At 35.3% G+C, this 20,658-nt stretch overlaps 1 protein-coding gene across 5 annotated transcripts in view; it reads right to left on the reverse strand.

Annotated features, from left to right (window-relative positions):
• The window catches only part of LOC144443861 (uncharacterized), a 120,893-nt gene that overhangs the window by 37,204 nt on the left and 63,031 nt on the right, over positions 1–20,658 (reverse strand). For all 5 annotated transcript variants that reach the window (XM_078133441.1, XM_078133442.1, XM_078133440.1 and 2 more), the window contains 2 exons: positions 14,402–14,502; positions 12,142–12,261 (listed from right to left, as the gene is read on the reverse strand). In XM_078133441.1, the coding sequence (XP_077989567.1) occupies positions 12,142–12,261; positions 14,402–14,502 (221 nt within the window). The remainder of the gene's footprint in view (positions 1–12,141; positions 12,262–14,401; positions 14,503–20,658) is intronic.

A 20,658-nucleotide genomic window follows, 5' to 3' on the forward strand; every position in this document is an offset into this window, starting at 1 on the left:
AAAAGTCAGCCAATTCCACAAAAATCAGTAAAAAAGAATGTCACAATTTCTCAAATCTATCTAGTTATCCGATCAATAACAGACAGCACATGCTAATTCCCCACACAGCAAGACTTCAATTTAACATGCATTGTTTTGTTAGTTAAACACTGTACAAATTACTTCTTTGCAAATTAATTTCCCCAACTTCCTTTATTTAAAAAAATCTCCATTCAAATTCACTGAGGCTGAAAATGTAACAAAGCTGACCAAAAACTAAACAGCATATTATAAACTGTCACCAACTGCCATTTAATACATTAAATTGATACCATGGAAAAATGCATTTACAAAGCAGACAGCTGCTTGTAATGGCCCCTTATTCTTATTTGGATAAATGCTTTCTTCTAATAACAGACCCCTTTTTGATATTATCAATCATTCCCAACAGTCATTAGGCTATTATACTCCCTTGATGTATATTTACTTTATTTTCTGCTTTCATAACAAAAGATGACCTAATTATTGGGGGGTGTTTCAATTTTTATTTTCTTTACCAAAAGCTTTCTGTCTGTCTAGCTTTCCTGTTCATAAATTGCAATGAAGTAATATACAGCGGAGTGCTTTCACATTCTTGCTTTAATGTCAAGTTTCTGAAACATGTAAACTCGTCGTTTGCCTGTCATTTTTTTTACCTTTTTGTTTGATGATTTCAGTAAAGATGTATAGAGTCTTGGTTTAAACTTATATCCTGAGTGATTCCTTTTCAGCGAGATAAAATATGGACATAATATACCTAATCTGACCTTCTCATTTTTAAAATAACATGACAACAATAAATATAACAGGAATGTAGCAATAGCACTCTATATTGACAACACCGATTTGTTTAATGTACTTTATAATTTCAAATGATAACATACAATGCAGGCGAATGATTTAGTTCAAGCAGACAATTAATCTTTTCAAACAGGATGAGCACACAAATAGTAGTAAATGTAGAAAACTCATTTAAGGAGATGACCTCCACATTTATTTATCAAGGTATCAATAAAGACTACAAGCCTTAGCTTATTTGCTTTCAATCCGACTATCTGTACACTATTGACCCCACTTAATGGAACCGCAGTGCCATCTAATTAAATCATCTCTTACAAGCTACCAATTGCCTTTCAGATAACATTTTATCTTCCCTTTGGTGGCTTTTGGTATTTTACTAGAGGAAGAAAACAAACATGTCTCATGGCTATGTGTTGGGCAGGATTCAACTTGTCATCCATAAATCTAGTCGTGATAACATAATTGTAAAATTGACAAAAGATCCTGCCCATGAGGCAAATTCACTAATTTGAATGCACAACAATAAATATAACTATATTGACAGTTTGATGATTCTAAATTTAGCACTTTTGACTCAAATTTGTCAGTACTGCCTTGCCAATTTTGTTTAAATTTTCACCTGAACTTTTCATTATTGCATGAACTTTTCCCGCCAAATTTGTAACTTTTTCTTTCTCACCAAATTTGTCCAGAAGTGACTTTGAAATTCATCAAAACATTTTTGTACTAACTTGCCTGTTCACATGCTGTCGTTTAAACTTATCTGTCCTGTCATGTCTGTTTTATTACTTTCCCGTTAAAATTATTTGATGTAAAAGTTTCCAAATTTGATTTCTTTTTCCCGCTAAAACTGAACCTTACATAGAACTATTTCCCGCCAAAATTTTACAATCGTCAAATCTTTACACACACACTACATTTCATCTAAAATTAATCTCTATCATGACAATAGTTTTATTTTTCATTCTTTGATTATAATTAATAATACAAGCACAGTTGCTTACTTTCTTCAAATATGGCAGCCATTGACACATATTGATATGAGCACTAATACGAAATCATATCTGGGTCTGTGCCCACTGGAGCTAAATACATAATTCTATTTAGCTACAAATTGAGACATTACATGCAGTTCATGTTTAAAAGATACATAACATAGTAGACAACTATGATATTTTAAGAGGTCAAGCTGTATAAGAGAGAAGAACAAGAATCTATTGATTTCAGTTATTCCATGTTCATCTATAAGTTACTTCTCTAGAAAAATATTCAATGAATCTGGATGGAAACATATTTGAACTCTACTGTACTTCCTGTGCAGATGGAATGAATTGATACTAAAATGACAACACATTTAATTAATATGATAGCTTTTCAATTCTCATACATACTTGAAATGAAAATATTATTTTAAAACAGATCGTCTAAATGAAAACATTGCTGCTGGTCTAAATATTTTGTATCATCAAACATCGAGTCAAGGCACTATCAAATTGCAAATGTTTCATTCTGTTGATTAACCGCAACAGTAGCTTGCACTACAAGGTATTTTTCACAGATAAAAATCAACCAAATTCATTTAAAATCAAACACCAGTGAATTAAGCCCCACAATACTGTTGTAGCAGTTAACAGTTGCTAATCGTGTCCTCATAATTAATAGTGAACAAAATATTCACACATCAACTTTTTTTTCCAGTTCAGTATAATTTGTGTTGATGATATTGGATTATGTGTCAGGAACTGAATGTTATTGTCATTAGATGAAAATTAATATTGGCGGTTTATTTATTCACTGTCTTCAGAGATCAGCCTTACTAATTACTCAATTGCAGAGTCTTTCATAATTTGATACAAGAAGGAAAGGCTTGAAAAAAACAGACATACATGGCAGACAGACAGACAGACAGTCCATCAGACACAACAGTCAGACATACCGGTACATATACACACACACACACACAACATACATGACATGCATGCATACATACATACATACATACATACATACATACATACATCCATCCATCTATCCATCCATCCATCCATACACACACACACACACATACATACATATATTACATACATGACACACAGACAGACAAAATGGCAACAGTTGTATTAGCTACTATGCCTTAAAGCTACAGTTTAGAAAACACAGTGGCAAGGGATCACTCGGTTGTAATCAATATTTCCACAAAGCTGAACAATGTGACTGTTACAGCGATAGTCCACAAAGGTGCAATCAATTGAAGCTAATTATTTCCATCAACAACATGATTCATCAAGTGTTTCCATTACACTCATCCAGGGGATCACTTTAACGGCTCAATTAAACTACCTTACTTAAGGAATCTTTTGTCAATGACACAAAAACCATCCATCCTTCCACTTCAGCAGCAAATCTATCAACATTCAGTTGGCTCAACGATTCATTAAACTCTAACATATTCCAAAGCTTGATCAAAATTCTACACCAGTTACATCGCAAATGACCTGAAGGCATTTCAAACTTAACAGACAAATTCAAATTATGCTATCAAGTATTGTTATTGCTAGTACAGTCGTGTGGAAATAATGACCTTCATTACGCTTGCCTCCCACCTGGATTCACATCAAGTTTGCAAAGAATCAATTTTGACAGGTAATAAAGTCAGCCAATAGTCCTACCTAAAATATCAATATTTGTCCCCAGGGAACAATTTCCTAGTTTTGAGGCTTCCAATTAAACCTTTACGGTAGGTCTATCAACCTCACGGCTAGCAGCTATAAACTTTAATAAACTCGACAAGAAATGATTGCAGTCAAAGTACTGGTACAGCTTATCTTTGTTAAATCAGTATTATTGATGGCTTATGGCATAATATCACTAATTTTTGGACCCATGCTATTTATTTAATATTCGCATAATTGTTCAGTGCATGTTTTGAATGTAGAATAACAGTTGGGGGAAAGTATTTGAATAATCAATCTTCTAACAGGCACTGCTCCAGGCCAATGTTATTTCTCTTTAACACTGTAACCCTCTTGAGTCCTGATACAGTGTGGTGTGCGTTTTTTTTATCCAATGCTGTCCAGAAGGTCTATGTGTTTTCAACATTAACTTTTCATTATGCAAAGGTTTTAGCTGAAAGCTAGACTATCTGAGCCTGATAAGAGTATGGTGCATATTTTATCCTATACTGTCCAAAAGGTCTGTCTTTTGATGTTTTGATAACTTCACATTCACTGTTATGCAAAGGTTTACCTTATCAGTACCTGATAGTGCAGTGCACGTTTTATACTATAATATCCTGAAGGTCTATGTGTTTTGATGTAACATCAACATTTACTTAACCGTTTTACAAAGGTTTACCTTAGAGCGAGACTCATCAATGCCTGATACAGTTTGGTGTACATTTGTATTATACACTGTCCAAAAGGTTTATATGATTTGAAATTGATGTAACTTCAACATTTACTTTTCATTACACAAAGGTTTTTACCTGTGATGAATGTTTTAGACTATGCTGTCCAAAAGGTCAGTGTGATTTGATTTAACTTCAACATTTACTGTTCTATACAAAGGTACCTAAAAGCCACTTATGTGCACTGCTCAGCCCTGAAAAGAATGCTTACTTAAAACAACGCAATCGTTATTTTTGGTATTGCATCCTGCCATTATATGCTATGATATGAAATATGATGCATTTGAAAATATCACTCAAAATGACTTTGGGTTTCGTGGCTATTTCACTTAAAACTACATAACAAAGATATTATTTCCTCAACATTTTAATGTTTAACAGTACACTACTTCTCTCCACTCTTTCCTTGCCCCAATATAAGCTTTGCTGATACTTTGTACACAGTATATGTCCCCCTTCCTTGTGCACCTCCATAATACTGTACATCAACAACAAGGTCACTATGAGTTAACCATACTTCATTCAATCATGCCAAGGTAAAATAATCGTTCAAAAGCCTACTTCGTTTTACTTTGCGGCCATTTATTACAGCAGACATGATAACACCCCTTGGATATTACCTGCTAATTTGTTTCTCTCAATCTGTTCAATTAGGTGGTGAGACTAGCAGATTGTAACACCAAGTATGAGTTAGACTTTTAGATGAAGTCATCCTACAAAGAGGTCAATAAGTAACTACATACGATGACAGTGAGTCAGGGATGATTGAATGTCCAATCTCTAGAGCCCTCTCTAAATTTCCTTCCATTTTAATAACCATTTACATCCTCCTTGCATCAATTTGGACTGCACTGCCGTCAAAGGAATATACACAGGAGTATACTGCGACATTACCTTATCTTTTCAAACTTTGCTTTTTCTCTTTTCTTTATCAAAATATCAACGAGTACAATGTATCCAGGGAATAAGATTTTTGTGAAAATACTTCAAGATTCTTTTTTGCACATTTTCCTTTCAATGAGTAGAAATAAAATTTGACAAAAATGAGGCAACAACTTTTTCTGACAGATAACAATTCCTAGTAAGTGTGGAAATGAATATGCAATACATGGCACACCAGAAATGTTGATGAATACGTCAGACGTTGTGAGATGATGTTTATTTAAACACATGGAGTGGATTATTCTATTTGGGTATGTTTATGGAATAGTTCTATCTGCCAAGTATTCATCTTACATCAATATAACCCCATGTCTAACATGTCCCTTTAAACATGATTAACCAAAACAAAATAGTTACTAACTGCCCCTTTTGAACTGGAAAGACGGGTGGTGGTGGGGGTGGGGCGACAGATTTTTTTTTTTTTTTTCATCTTCTACTTCCTGTACACATCACAAAATATTCGAAAAGTCAAATAAATAACACCTACGCACACTTCTACTTCTCATCTGCCATCTCTGCCTTCTTTTAATCAAAACAACAAACGGGTCAGATTTATGTTATATCTCAGAATTACATTTAAAAAAATGGTTCAATGGAGATACTTAGTTTCTGAGAATTTCCACACCTACGCATATTCTGTAGAATGATTTTTCAAAGTTTCAGAAATTGATGTGGGTGGCAATCCTGCCTACCTTCATATTACGATGTTAAATGTCATGGTATTACAAAATGCATCTTTAATATCAAGTTGCAGCTACACCTATAAATATATAACGAAAATTGGACCTGAACAAAGAAATTATCCTATCAAATCTGTATGATTCCATTCATAATAAAATATCAATCCCATAATGTGGAATTCAAATATTAGGGTTTACCCTTAAGCGAAATACCTATCACCAAAAAAAAACAAACATTTATTTTATTGAACATTACAGCTTGCTAATTCTTTAAAACAATAAAGAAGTAAACATCCTTCTTTAAGATGATAATTCTTTTCTATGGAAAACGTTTTAACATTTTCAAACCAAAACATCAATATCCACACATTGATAAAGATGGTTTCTGAATAAAATAAACAGAAATATGTCAAAAAGTTGCAAAATATCAACTTTTTCATTTTTTTTCAGTGAGACATTATTTTAATTCATGGTAGGAAACTAAAACATCCAGCAACTAATACACAACTCTCGTCACTATAAAAGTTGTTTAATTCTATGTAATAAATTTATCCTAGAGATTACACTAGTGGAAACACTCTCTGTACAAATTGCTTCAATTGTTGCAATAAAATAAGTTTGGTCATGTTCAATACAAAGTCAAGGTTGACGCAAGTAACCACTTTATTGATCAACTACTTGATAGCCAGTGTGTCTTCGACATCAATTGATGTGCCATTGATGCACAGCAGTTGCTTGTGATCTATGAAATTTTAGTGTTCCCCCTATCCCTTCCCTTACTTGGAGTCATGATGGCCAAATGGTTAGAGTGGCCGGCTGGGAATCTGCAGGTTGCAGGTTTGCGCCCCATCGCTGCTGTTTGTTTATGAGTGGCCCAAGTCCTTGGGCAAGATTTGAACCACAATTGTGCCTCAGTCCACCCTGCTGTATAATTGGGGACCTGGTAGGATAGAGGGTGCGATGTGAATGCTTTAAATTAATCCTATGTGCTTATCAAGGCTGCAATGGATTGTATGTTCCCCAAGGAGTTGAGTAAGTTTAAAGGACTGTGCATGGCACCCCTATTGATCCGTGCCAGGGGTAATAAACCGTCAGCGCTTGAGCACAGAGTGGGAAAGCGCTATATGAAAACTAACATTATTATTACTATTACTACTACGGACTGACTAGCAGGGAAACCCAATTATAATTTGACCCTTGACGATGTTTTCCATCATAGATTCAAGGACACACTGTATAATGGTAGCATATGGTTATTGCTGTACATTTGACGCCGATACCTATCAAACAAGGTCTACAATCAGATGATAACATTTTTAATTAACGATCGGTTATCAGAGAAATCTTGACGTTTGACGAGTTGTATCAAGGGGTGATTCAATGGGTTGTGACAGTGTACTTAGGCCAGTTGTAATTATAGATATGTGTATATCTCAATCAGGATCTCATGAAAGATGAACACATAAAGAATTAATTACATGTAACGTGATGAAACGTTATTTGAAACCGATCAGTATGAATACCTGATGCCTTCATTACAAGATAGTTTAAATAATTAAAACATCAATTCCAATTAGACATAGTGTAATGTTCTAAGTCATTAGTTTCACATTAACAATTACTGGTGAAAGTGAGGTATACCTTTAGGCTAAGTGTTTGATGACAATGTATCAGTTTCTATGAAATTGTTGTCATAATACTTAGCAGCTAATACTGCCTCCCCCCTCCAGCATGCCTGCGATGGCAATTTGACGCGCCACTGACCCTCGATAATAACTTCAGACATATTTTACTGAAACAAAACATGCAATATGTGCACTCATAGTACATGTGTACACAGACAGACAAACAAACAGACAGACAGACAGATAGGCAGACAGACAGAACATTCCTATGTTATTGAAAATTTATATTATGTTGCCATGAAAAAGCCCAGCATTCATGTCATTTATATTACTTAGGCCAAGAAAATAAATTGTATTGTTTCTTGTCCACACATGCATCACCTGAGAATGTGCTCCTCTGTGTGCGTGTTATTTTTTTTTTTGGCTTCCATGATACTGTCTGAATAGTCAGTAATGTGCCAGCACCATATAAATGTCAAAGGTACTGTTTTAACCATTAATTTTTTTGGGTGATGAGAGATATATCTGTTCAACATACAATGTTTATTGTAGACTTGAATAAAACTTGGATATTTTGATATTTTTCGTTCTCTCAATGTGTATGATCCTATTGATTTAGTATGACGGCTAAGACTGTGTCACTGCATCATTTTCGCATTTTCCCCACGGAGAAACAAAACTATTATTTTTCTTGGACTTTTTTCTCAAACTGTAGATTATTTTGTTCATCCCAAAATTACAGGAACTTCAGGAAATTCAAGAGCTTAACTGCACCTTCAACTTACAAAGCTGCTTTAGACTTGCACGTTTTTTAATTTCAAGTAAATATTAAATTTCCTAAAGAAAAGTGCAAAACTAGGAGAAACAGAAATATTATAACGGCTTAGGGTTATCTGGGCTTTTTAAAAAGTAATACGATTGGAGACAACAGGCCTGGGCATTAACAACTAGATGATAAATTCATGAAGACACACTATAATCCTGATGATTTTCTACGTGTAGGTGTACACGACAGTGTCCGTGCAATAATACAAAGAGGCGTACCATTTCCCTGGGCTATATGAAACTATGGAAGATGACTCAAAGTGGGGTGTATTTACTGATTTTAAGTGCTGCGTATTATCTGATAAAACCTGCAGTCTTAGGGAATCTTGTCAACCCATCTCTTAGGAAGTCCACAGCTGTATGTGTAATTTACCTAATACTCTCCATTATTCCCCATTCTATATAACATGTAAATAGAATCACAGAGATAAACTCAGACACTGCAATGAGATCAGTGTTCGTGACTTCGTCATTATATTTGCGCAATGCAGTACGGTATAAATAAAAGGCAATCTCATTACCGTACACATGTACAATTTCATTTTGTAATCGGCCCCATGGGAAACACCAGACATGCATTTTGGCTACATATAACGGTGAATTTGAATACGGTGTGCGCGCGAGTGATGGTAATGTTTGGGTGTCCAATTACCACATCCATAATAGTTTTAATTGAATTTCACTCAAAGTGATTTGATGTTGAATCATTATCAAAACACAGTAGTTATCTGAGACTGTCTTTGATGTTTTATCATGTTTCCTATTGGCTTTCATTCTTTTAATTAGAAATATGCCGATAATATTACTGTTATTTGATATCCGATGACATTTCTATATCTAATTCAAATATATCTGACTGTTTATATGAAATTGAGCAAACTACATTGTCATTTCCTGCATGTTTTACAAAATTGCTGGCAATTGGATATTTTCGTGACTGCAAATTTCTGCTGGGCAAAATGACTACTTCCCTTGAGATAATAAATGTCTGTGTGTCCTCTTACACTGGTGTTGGCTCATATTTCATGTTGCCATGACACCAGGGATGTCATGTTTGCAAGGGACAGCTTTACATCAAACAATATCCTTTTACAAAAAAGTTTTGAAACTTTAGAGCTATTAGGCCTAATAAAAAAAAATTGTGTGGTTCCGATTACGCTCAATTTTAGAATAGGTGGGTAGGTAGATTTCTTATTTCATTGTGTATTTTTTTTCTGTGTGAATGCTAGTTCAGGTTTTCCATTGTTTTCCAAATATGGTTTCTGTGTTGTTTATTTCTTCCAATCAGATGTACAGCCATTACAGATTGGAAGAATAGTTTTAGAGTGTCTTTTTAAAAGTTGATGTCGGTTTCCACATCCACTATTTCTCATGAGACTTCAGAATTTTTGCACTTTTATTTATTTTTTCTTGAATACGGCGGTCAAAAGCTAGGTGGGGTCGGGTAACCGGAATCAAACAAATATTTTCTTTAGGTGTTAGATGTTGATTTTGGAGATATCAAAACTGATACATGTATCTTATTAAAACATGAGTCCATAATAATATATAGATATGAAGGGTAATTTCTTATTCAACAATTTTAAAATGCAATCATTTTATTTTAGCGTAAGTCATTACAACACACGAACAACTTCTGAGGAATCATTTCAAAGGCTTTTTCAATGTCAACTGTGGTCATTTTCTGTGAATATTTTGAAGTATATTTGTACGATAAATTATCATTTGAATAGTTACAATGGAAATTTGACTCGGCATATTATGGTGAGGCATTTAATACACAAACATCATGTTCAAGGAATTCCCTGAAGTTGATTAAATTTCTCCCCGAGTGGTTTGAAATTCCGGAATTTTCAAGAAATATGTCAACTCCTTGTCTGATAAGCACTTTCTCAGTTACAATGGTAATTAATAGCAACAACAATCAGGCATCAGTCAGGGAATAGCTTTCGTGGCACACATATTGTCAACATAATTTTACAAGTGTGAGAATTAAGTCTCTCATTGAAGAATTTTATCAACTTTCTGTGTTTGCAACACATCCCTCTTTAAAGTAGCCATATGGATGAGATTTGGGTATTTATTTTGGATTTTTAATTTATGAAATGATTTTACTATGTTTTTTCTACATAAAAAAACAATGTGACTTAACATATATCAAGTCTATATTTATAACTCAATATAGAGCAATGAGCTAAAAAATGTTTTAAAAGTTTGTTATTGTACGTACAACAAGAAACATTTTACATATTTATCAATCTTCTGCAATTAATTGTGTTACAAAGGACTCAGTGTATGTTATTTCAGATTATGTTTTCGAGTAGAAAAACATAGTAAAGTTGTTTTATCAATTAAAAATCCAAAATAAATACCCAATTCTCATCCATATGGTTATTTTAAGACAACACTATGTAATTCTCAAATATTTGGTACAGATAACAAACAGATAAACTCTGTCAGCCTACAATACAGTCATGAGGAAATTAAATTTGCTCTCGATTTGTTTTCCCCCCTACCACACCTGGTATTTTACTAATGCCCTTAATAATGCTTTAATAAAGCTATGGTCAGAAAACAGGTGCAAATTCTTATTGGGTTTTTAATTCCCCTCGCTGTGAAATGACACCAATAGCATCATCATGAAATCAGAACCAACTCTGAGGGTTAAGCACAGTTGTGCACATTGCCATTGGCAGTATTTTTAATTCTTCCCAATGTGAAATGACGTCAATAGTGTCATCACATGATTAGAACCAACTTGGGAGGATTGAGCTGTATGATGTAAACAGGATTACCATATTCAAACGTCCCTGCAGGAAATCGTAAACTATGTTACACTGAATATACGATCGTTATAGCAAAATGCTAGGCGTGGTGGGAGGAAAAGTGAGTGCAAAATCCCTGCACAACTGGATTCTAGATTAAATCTTTACCGAATCCTACTCAAAGGCTAGAAACAAGTCAATTTAATGCAATATTCAGAAAAGCTTGAAGTGAGGTAAACTTAACGTGACACATGCTGAGTTTTGAAGTTTTTCTCCTTGAGTGGAAATACTTCATACATAGAACCTAGATTAACCTATTCTTGTGTAATGTTACTGTAGATGCATGGCTTAAAAGATGACATGAAAAGCCATGTACTGGAATTGTTAGCACACTGGAGGGATGGAGTAATATGGGTTTCCTTAAAATTTTAGTATATTTACAATATAGCTATATACTATACCTGCAAACCAGGTTTGAGTTCTGGCTGTAGCAAGTAAAGCGTAAGAAGAGTACTATGGATACCTTTTTATACACAAAAAAAACCCAAAAAACAAACAAAAAGAACCTAATATAAATGTATAAGGCCTAATAAAAAATATTGTGTGGTTCTGATTACACTGAATTCTAGAATAGGTAGGTAGATTTTTTATTTTTATTTCATTATATATTTTTTTCAAATGTGAGTGTCTAGTTCAGGTAGTTATGTATTCTGTTGTTTTCCATATGGTCTCTGCGTTGTTGGTTTCTTCTCATCAGATGTACAGCCATTACAGATTGGAAGAACAGTTTTATATTGTTTTTTTTTTAAAGTTGATATCAGTTTCTGCATCCACTATTTCTTGCGAGAGACTTCACAATTTTATTATCTTTTATCGATTATGTAAAAAAAAAGAAGTTTAAGGTCGGAAAAGCTAGGTGGGGTCGGATATTAAACCGGAACCAAACAATATTTTTTATTAGGCCTAAACTCCGTTTATACCCCTTTACTTGTATCAAATGACACCCATACTACTACTAAGGTAAACAAATATAGTCTACATTCAATAGTTGATTTATGTACATGTAAAGGAACACTTACTTGATCTAATCTTCTTGTACTTTGTACTGTCATGTTTAGGAGCAAGTTTATCATTATTATGTAGCCACCAGATATCATAGGGGAGTTGAAAATCCACTCTCTTCTCTCGTAAATATTTGCCTGTTGGAGAATCACAACAAAGATCAGTATGTCAACTCTTCTTATTCCATACTTGAAATGTAGAGATAATTTTATGACTCCTGAAGTGAAAGACTTGACTATAATAATTTAGTATCCATAAGTCGCACGCTATTTAATTTCAATTTATTTCAGCGCACACAAATCTAATACAAAGGAAATGTTAAACTTGACATGGACTGGGGTGGAGAAAGTAGTTATACATGCCATTTGATGGAATAGATAATTTTTACAATTGTGATTTCAGCGTTGGTGGTGATGGACGGCTACAATTTTTCTATATCTTTGTAATACATGACTGTTGCTGTACTTCTTATTTCACACCTGTTCATTCATTCATTTAAAATTCACTTGAGCATATACATCAATACATGCATGCAGGAGCATGCACACATACACACACACACACACACACACACACACATACATACATACACAGACACATACAAATGTACACGCATGCACACACGTTAAAGTTACCTGTTTTCTTAATCAACTATACCCTTGTGAATGCCGGTTCAATTGGATGTCACTATGGCAACCGTGAAGGACAGAAGACAGACATATATGCCATGCACTGAACAGGGGAGTTTTGGGTAAGATTCCCTCTCTACTTCGTATGAGTTTTTGCAATAAATACCGTGGTGACAACACTCGTATTCAAAACATAGGCAATGAACTTGACACTCACATACACGTCAGTAACACATACTCAGTAAAATTATGGGTTTCATTAAAAGTTAAATCTCACTTATCTATTTCTAAGTTTGTTTTATACAAATGATGGTAATAACACTGAATATTCAATTCAAACACAGGCAATGAACTTGGCACCTACAAAAATAGCTGCAACTTACAACTACTATTTTACATGATTCATTTTGTAAGATATTGAAAGCTAGTCTTTCTTTCATTCTTGTTGACCAGGAGTGACTCATCAACAATGAGATGAGTCACGACTAAAATTAATCTACAAATACTGCGGCATCAGTTCAATTTAATCATTTTAAATAACAAAGCTACTTGTAACGTGTGACTGCTCAATCATTGTAATTTCATCGCACTCAAAAAGAACATTTAATGCAAGATATCCGACATCATACTCAAAAGGAATGCTTTACGGAAGACAGTCAACATCACACTCAAAAGGAATGCTTTACGGAAGACAGTCGACATCGTACTCAAAAGGAATGCTTTACGGAAGACAGTCGACATCGTACTCAAAAGGAATGCTTTATGGAAGACAGTCAATATCGCACTCAAAAGGAATGCTTTATGCAAAATAGCCGATGTTGCACTCAAAAAAGGAATGCTTTGCATAAGATAGTCAACATTGCACTTAAAAATGAATAATCTGCAGAAGACAGTCGACATCGCACTCAAAAGCAATGCTTTATGCAAAATAGTCGACATTGCAAAAGGAATTCGCAAGACTGTCGACATCGCACTCAAAAGTGATGCGTTATGCAAAATAGTAGACATTGCACTCAAAGAGACTGTTTTATGCAAGACAGTCGACATTTGCATTTTTCAGAAGAAAAACTTTACATAAGATAGTCGACATCGCACTCGGAAGGAAAACTTTGCGCAAGGGAATGCTTTACTCAAAATAGTTGACATAGACATAAAAGTTTTTAATATGCATTAAAAAATAATTTTCTACAGAAATAATTCCTGCTAACTTATACTGTTTGTACAATTTATGCAAATTTATTATATATTCACGGGCGTGTTTTGGGAAAAAATCATGTCATATTCATTTGTACATATGACATGCAGTTGAACTGACTATGCATGGTGGCTAGACGAGTTATTTACATGTGGTGTCTAATTCCTGTTTGCACTGTCAGCCCAAATAAAGTGCATCTGACATGTCCTACGACACCAAAGTTGTCAATCACATGCCAAAATAAATACATCCACAGTAAATAACATCATGTATATACGTTTTTTTCATTAAATTGAGGATTTGGTTAGGTGACAACCACCATTGACAATAATTCAATTTTGCTCCTTATCAATAAATTACAACGATAAACAAGCCTTATTTGTACAGTGACGATAGGAGATAGTGCGATGTTACAAGAATGTCACAGCTTTTGATGACACTACATCTACTTACCAACATGTATAGGTGCTGGAAACAATCCATATTCATGTCTTGTCTGTTCCTCTGGTTCTTCGTTGTCACCTTTCAGTTGTCCATTCTTCCTACCTTTAGGCCTGAAATGATGGATGAGATAAAATCGTGAAATGTCACCGATTCTTTCAACTTTGTAGAAAACACATAACTTGTGATTGCAAACACTAAAACCGTTATCTGTGATGCCTACACTCCATCTTTTGATGCCTTAACCTTCAATCTTATTTGTATCGGCATTACTTACAATATCAGGGTGTGGGATAATCTTAAACAACTCTTATTTGTATCGACTTACAATATCACTAGGGTGTGGGATAACCTTAAACAAATCTCAATTGCATCAACGCATTGCTTACAAGTCTCACCAGAGCGAAGGAATAATTAAATATATTTGCTCTGATATAGTTGTTGCCAAAAAGTAGGAATATGACAATTGACATACGTGGAGGGAAAGGTATGATTTTTTTTTAACTTTTCAATATTGTGTGTGTGTGTGTGTGTGTGTGTGTGTGTGTGTGTGTGTGTGTGTGTGTGTGTGTGTGTGTGTGTGTCTGTGTGTAAGGGTGGGTGAATTGGCAAAACACATAGCCTTGCTACACTAAACTTAAGTTAAAGGCCTATGTTTCAATCCCATGGTCATCACATTAGTGACCAGTAGAGCCATAAGGATTACACAAGATAATTTTTTGTTGTGGACCAACTTTTTCTATAGCTCTGCCAAGCAACCAGTGTTTGCACCTGGATGTTAATCCTAATTCAGAGCAGGCCATTCACAACTTAACAAACAATTTTATATGATAAGTCAATCATTTCCCTTGGGTGTATGTATTAAAATGTAATATGACTCTAACTTTAATTTACTATTCTTCTTGAAATACATTTTTGGTTTGAGTTTCTCTAATTTTTTGTGTTGTTTTTCATAGACATGGTATGACCTATCAAAACATTATTTCGATACTATAAACAACTATTTCTTTCTTGTTTAATAACTGAGAAATTTTCCCTAATTACAAAACTTGAAATCACAATGGGTATAAATACCATATTTTTTGTTCAAAAGCATTCAACTTGGCTTGCGTCTGATGTAATACAATTAGAACTAAAAGTAAGAATTGCCTACTCCAATACTACTTCCTGTTAAATTACCACTTCCTTGGCGCTCGGCAACCTTTACCTTTAAATACTTCTTAGAAAAAAACGGAGTGAAGGAAGAGAATTAAGCTATTAATACTTTCAATATGGCTAATACAGTTCACAGGGGCTTTGTTTGAATGTCAACAGGAAATGATTGGAATCAATCTAAATGTCAGCTACCAGCTGTCTAAAACAGTTTTCAGGAAGCTCTGATGCCCACACATAAACCGCTAACGGGGATGATGATGAGCTGAATGTATCAAGGAAAACAACACAAAAAACTTATCAAGGAATCGTGTCACAACAGAGCTGAAACTGTATATAGTCCAAGAAAACAACAAGAAAACTATCAAGGAATTGTGTCACAACATAGCTGAAACTGTATATAGTCCAAGAAAACAACAAGAAAAGTTATCAAGGAATTGTGTCACAACAGAGCTCAAACTGTATATAGTCAAGAAAACAACAAGAAAACTTATCAAGGAATTGTGTCACAACAGAGCTGTATTTTAACATCTACAACAATGGACTTGGACATATTTCATAGTTCTTTATATGATATCAACCTTAATTCAGTGGGGTTTTTTTTCCATTAAGTTCTGGAACCCTGGTAACGTAAAGGCAGAACAGGCTAAAAGTGGCATACAATCTACAATAATTCAGTTTTGGAACCCAGTAAAATAACTGGGCAAGCTCGATAGATTTTACCAAATTACAACCATTAGCAAAACACTATTAAAAATTGAAAAAGACTGGATTCACATTTTGTAGTTGAAATATTCCAGATGACACACAAGAGTAGAACACATGACAGCTCAGTATGATCTTCAGTCCAGGTCACTCACTCTATTAGCATATTCTATGATGGCTTTTACACAACACATATGTCTACCAATGTTTGCTGATCCATCACTGCATCATTCACAACTCAAACTGACTGACAATTTATCATCATATCAATTATTCATAATCTGGGCTCTCTCTGCCATGAAAACATAGTTTGCATTATCAACTCAAATTGATTAAAGTCCTCACAATATATTGGGGAACATGCTATCAGTTCAGGCAACCATAAATTTCAGATAACTGGTCCTCTGATAAAGCATTTTATCATTTGACTTGATTCTCACTACTTGGTATATTTATATATTTGCTTAGCCTGAAAGATCCATGTGTTCCTTCTGCTTATATCATGCGCTCAGTGTTGGTAGTGAGTGTGATTTACATACGAGGACCAACGGCTGAACCTTCCAGACTAATATTTGCGAAACTCGAGACTGATAGATCAGCCGTTGTCGGTGCAGTCTAATCTCCCTTTCCCCAATAAGCCCAGACCGATGACATCATTGGAGGTTAGGTTTACTCTAGTCCTCTTTAACTGTTTTAGTTTCCCATGATGCATCAGCTGCCTTCCATATTTGGTCACATGACATAGCAATCAATAGTACATAGCAATCAATAGAAAACTCTGGTAGTACCCAGAGACTTGGCTATCTGGCTCAACATACTGGCTCTGGCGAATGACATTGTCAAACCAGAGCCAAGTCCCTAGGCTCACCCCAAAAAAAACATCAAATCACTCTTTGGATTTTAAAGATTCTGATGCTAATCATTATATTTGGATGTGATATTCCTTCACCATACACTTTCCTCTCACTCTGTAATTAATTGGCGAAATAATAAATCAACATCTTCATGATGCCAACAACAGCTTAAAGTGGTATTTACACAGCTTTACACATATCTAGTCTGTAATAAATTCTGTACACTATCTGTAATAATACGATACCATATAAAAATTTTCCCTTGAGATAGTGTCAGTCAGAAAATTTACAAGCAGAGTGATAAAATGACTCTGAGGAGCAGCAGTGGGTTACTGCAGGTCATATAACTTACTGCTTTTGAAGACATTTTGTGGAACTCAGTCAGACAATGAAAGCATTCCTTTAACTGCAATGTTAGAGGGTTATGGTCAACAAAATGAATACTTTGACTTGATATTACAGTCTATATGAAAAGACCAGAGTAATATTACTAATAATGTTGGCGTTTTATGTCACGCTTTCCCACACTGTGCTCAGAGTAAGTTACAATTATTACCATTGGCACGAATCCAGAGCCCCACAGCGGCCCTTTACTTCCTCAACTCCCTGAGGAGCATACAATCCATTGCAGCCTCTATCCTACCAGGTCCCCAATTATACAGCTGGGTTGACTGAAGCACAATCGTGGTTCAAATCTTGCCCAAGGAATTTAGCTATTCAGAAACAAGTGGCAATGACAGGGCTCGAACCAGCAACCTGGATTCCAAGCCAGCCACTCTAACTATTCAACCATCATGACTTCAGAACCAGCAATGTACAGATGCCAAGCTGACCACTGTCATTACTGGAGAACCTGGGATTGAAACCCCAGCCTTTAAAAGATGGTTAGTCTGTTTTTATAGCCAAGGATCTCTACAAACTCCTACACAGCTACCATACAAAAGTTGGCCTCCATAACTTCCTGTCCAACTTTCCAAGGTAGTGCTGCATTCAGTGGTGGGTGGTGGTGGTGGTGGTAGTGGTGGTGGTGGTGGTGGTGGTGGTGGTGGTGGTGGTGGTGGTGGGGGCTTATTTGATTTTGTTGTAAAACCATAGCATTAACATATTAACGATAAACATGTATTTAAGGGCAGATTTATTCATACACAATACCAATATGTATTACTTTTTCTGTTCTGCAATTTCTTGGAAGATATATGTATTAAAAGGAACACTGGTCGCTGGTTGACATACCAACTACTAACTTTGTATATACTGCACTAGGTTTTAGTGGAATTGTATATTATCATAATTTAACGGAATATATTTCAGAATTGAGCCAGTCTATTTTATCAATAAACTAATTATTATGAACATCATGGATGTTTTATGTTAAAAATGCATTTTAATAAAGTAGCAAACATGTGACGTAAACTTTGTCATAGGGCAAAATTGGCCGCCATTGAAGGCAGCAGTGTATATCACCAATGCACAGGAGCTTGGGATCTCTATGCAAAATTGTCTGAATGTTATCTATACATTCTACATCCATAGTGTGTCTGTAGTGGAATCACCGATCCAGCCAGCAGACTCTCCTATCAGTAGTGTCTAGAACTAGAGTTGGTACCAGGCTACACTACACAACATTCTATACTGGTGTACGTGTAGTGGAGTCATGCCAGCAGCCAGACTATGATCTGCTATCTGTACCTAGTGTCTGGAAATGGACCAAGTCCCCAGCTATTCCATATCAAGTTACTCACTGTATACCCCATACCTACTGTTACACAAAGTGTCTCATCAAACAATTAGTGTCACCACAATTGATTGGGGAGACTTGTGTTACCAAGTTCACACTGAGCTGTCTAGAGTCACTTTCATTCATGCTGTGATATCTACCTATTGATAACCTATTAACCCCTGTATATGGCAGAAAAAGTACAACTGAGGTGATGACAATGTGGTCAGGTCACACTCAAAAAAGTTCACTTGTAATGTTGATGCATTGACAATCTATCCAGCCTACAACATGGCAGGAAAGTACAACTGAGGTGACAAGAATGTCGTCACGCCACACACCATCACACACACACACACACACACACACACACACACACACACACACACAGATTTACTCTCACACACACAAACATTCACATTCACTCTTACAAACACACACACACACACACACATCCAAACACACACACACACACACACACACACACATCCACACACACACACACATACACACACATTCACACAAAACTTACTCTGATCTATTAGTATACATGGACTCATAGCATCAATCTACAGATATTTCTGTGTTTTTTTAAAAGGCCCACTTCAAATTAGGATTAAAATCTAGGTATGAAAAACAGTTCTCTGGCAGAACTCAAAGAAAAGTTGGCCCAGAGTAAAAGAATGACCCCATGTAATCCTTATAACAAGATAACACTAATGTGAAGACCCAGGATTAAAACAAAGGCCTTAAAAAGATGATCTGACTCGTTCCAGGTTCCATACATGGTTAACTGAGGCTTCCATAAAATTATTGCACAAAGTACAGAACTACATGCAACTTTAACCAAATCTCTAATTGATCTGTTTCATCTTACGTTACATTATGGATTTTGTGAGACATTGACATGTCATCAGTATTACTTGCAGCATAGATTTGATCAATTTTTAGGTCAGTGTTGGGATTTGAAAATTCACACTAAACAGATGCATGGTGTTGTATGTGGAATCAAATCCAAGAATGACAACATGTAGTCTGTAACTTGTAAGGTACGCTGTTGAGGGCATAATGAAACGACGTATCCAATTTTACAGTCGAGAAAACCTATTTCTATCGTCATTTTGGTGCCACTATCAAACTCTTGACTAGTGAAGCTGTACAGCTAAATGATTTAGTTTAAGTTGGTTGACTCTGATTACAATTTGAGTTTCACTTACAGGACTGTGATTTTAAACTTGCAATCTATCATTGACCCCCTAGGAACACCATTTTTGTATCATCATGATCTGCATTTTCTGACAACTTAGGGGTCCCTTACCCTACAAGAAGCCCTGTGCGTGTAATATAGAATCCAATTAAAACTATTTCGGTTTGCAATTGCTCTTTAGAGTGCACAGCTTTGACAGTGATGACCTTACTTTTGTCATCGAAAATCGGCAAATGTCATTCTTGCAATTTCCATCAATACAAATCTTTCCTTACTTTAATAGAATAATGATGTCGACGATATCCTTCGTCTGTTCTTCGTTTTTGCACCCACTCAATTTTGTATACTGTGTCGTATCATTTTTGATGTAAGATCAAATTGCTACTACAGTGTAATTACACAAGTCATGTTTTGTAAACCTTCTTCCCCTCCCCCTTCCCCTCCCCCTCAATCTAAAGATCTAGACTGGAAGATCCATCATTGATCCGATCACGTAACCACTCACTCACTGCACCACCTTGCAGCATATTAAGCAGAAACAACAACAGATCTTTCAATCTACCAAAGAACATGATCTCTGCGAAAATGCACCGGGAAGGAGAAGCACTGTAAACTCATGCCCAGGTTTTCAAAG

The sequence above is a fragment of the Glandiceps talaboti genome, chromosome 12 (assembly GCF_964340395.1).
Source record: "Glandiceps talaboti chromosome 12, keGlaTala1.1, whole genome shotgun sequence".
NCBI lineage: Eukaryota > Metazoa > Hemichordata > Enteropneusta > Spengelidae > Glandiceps > Glandiceps talaboti.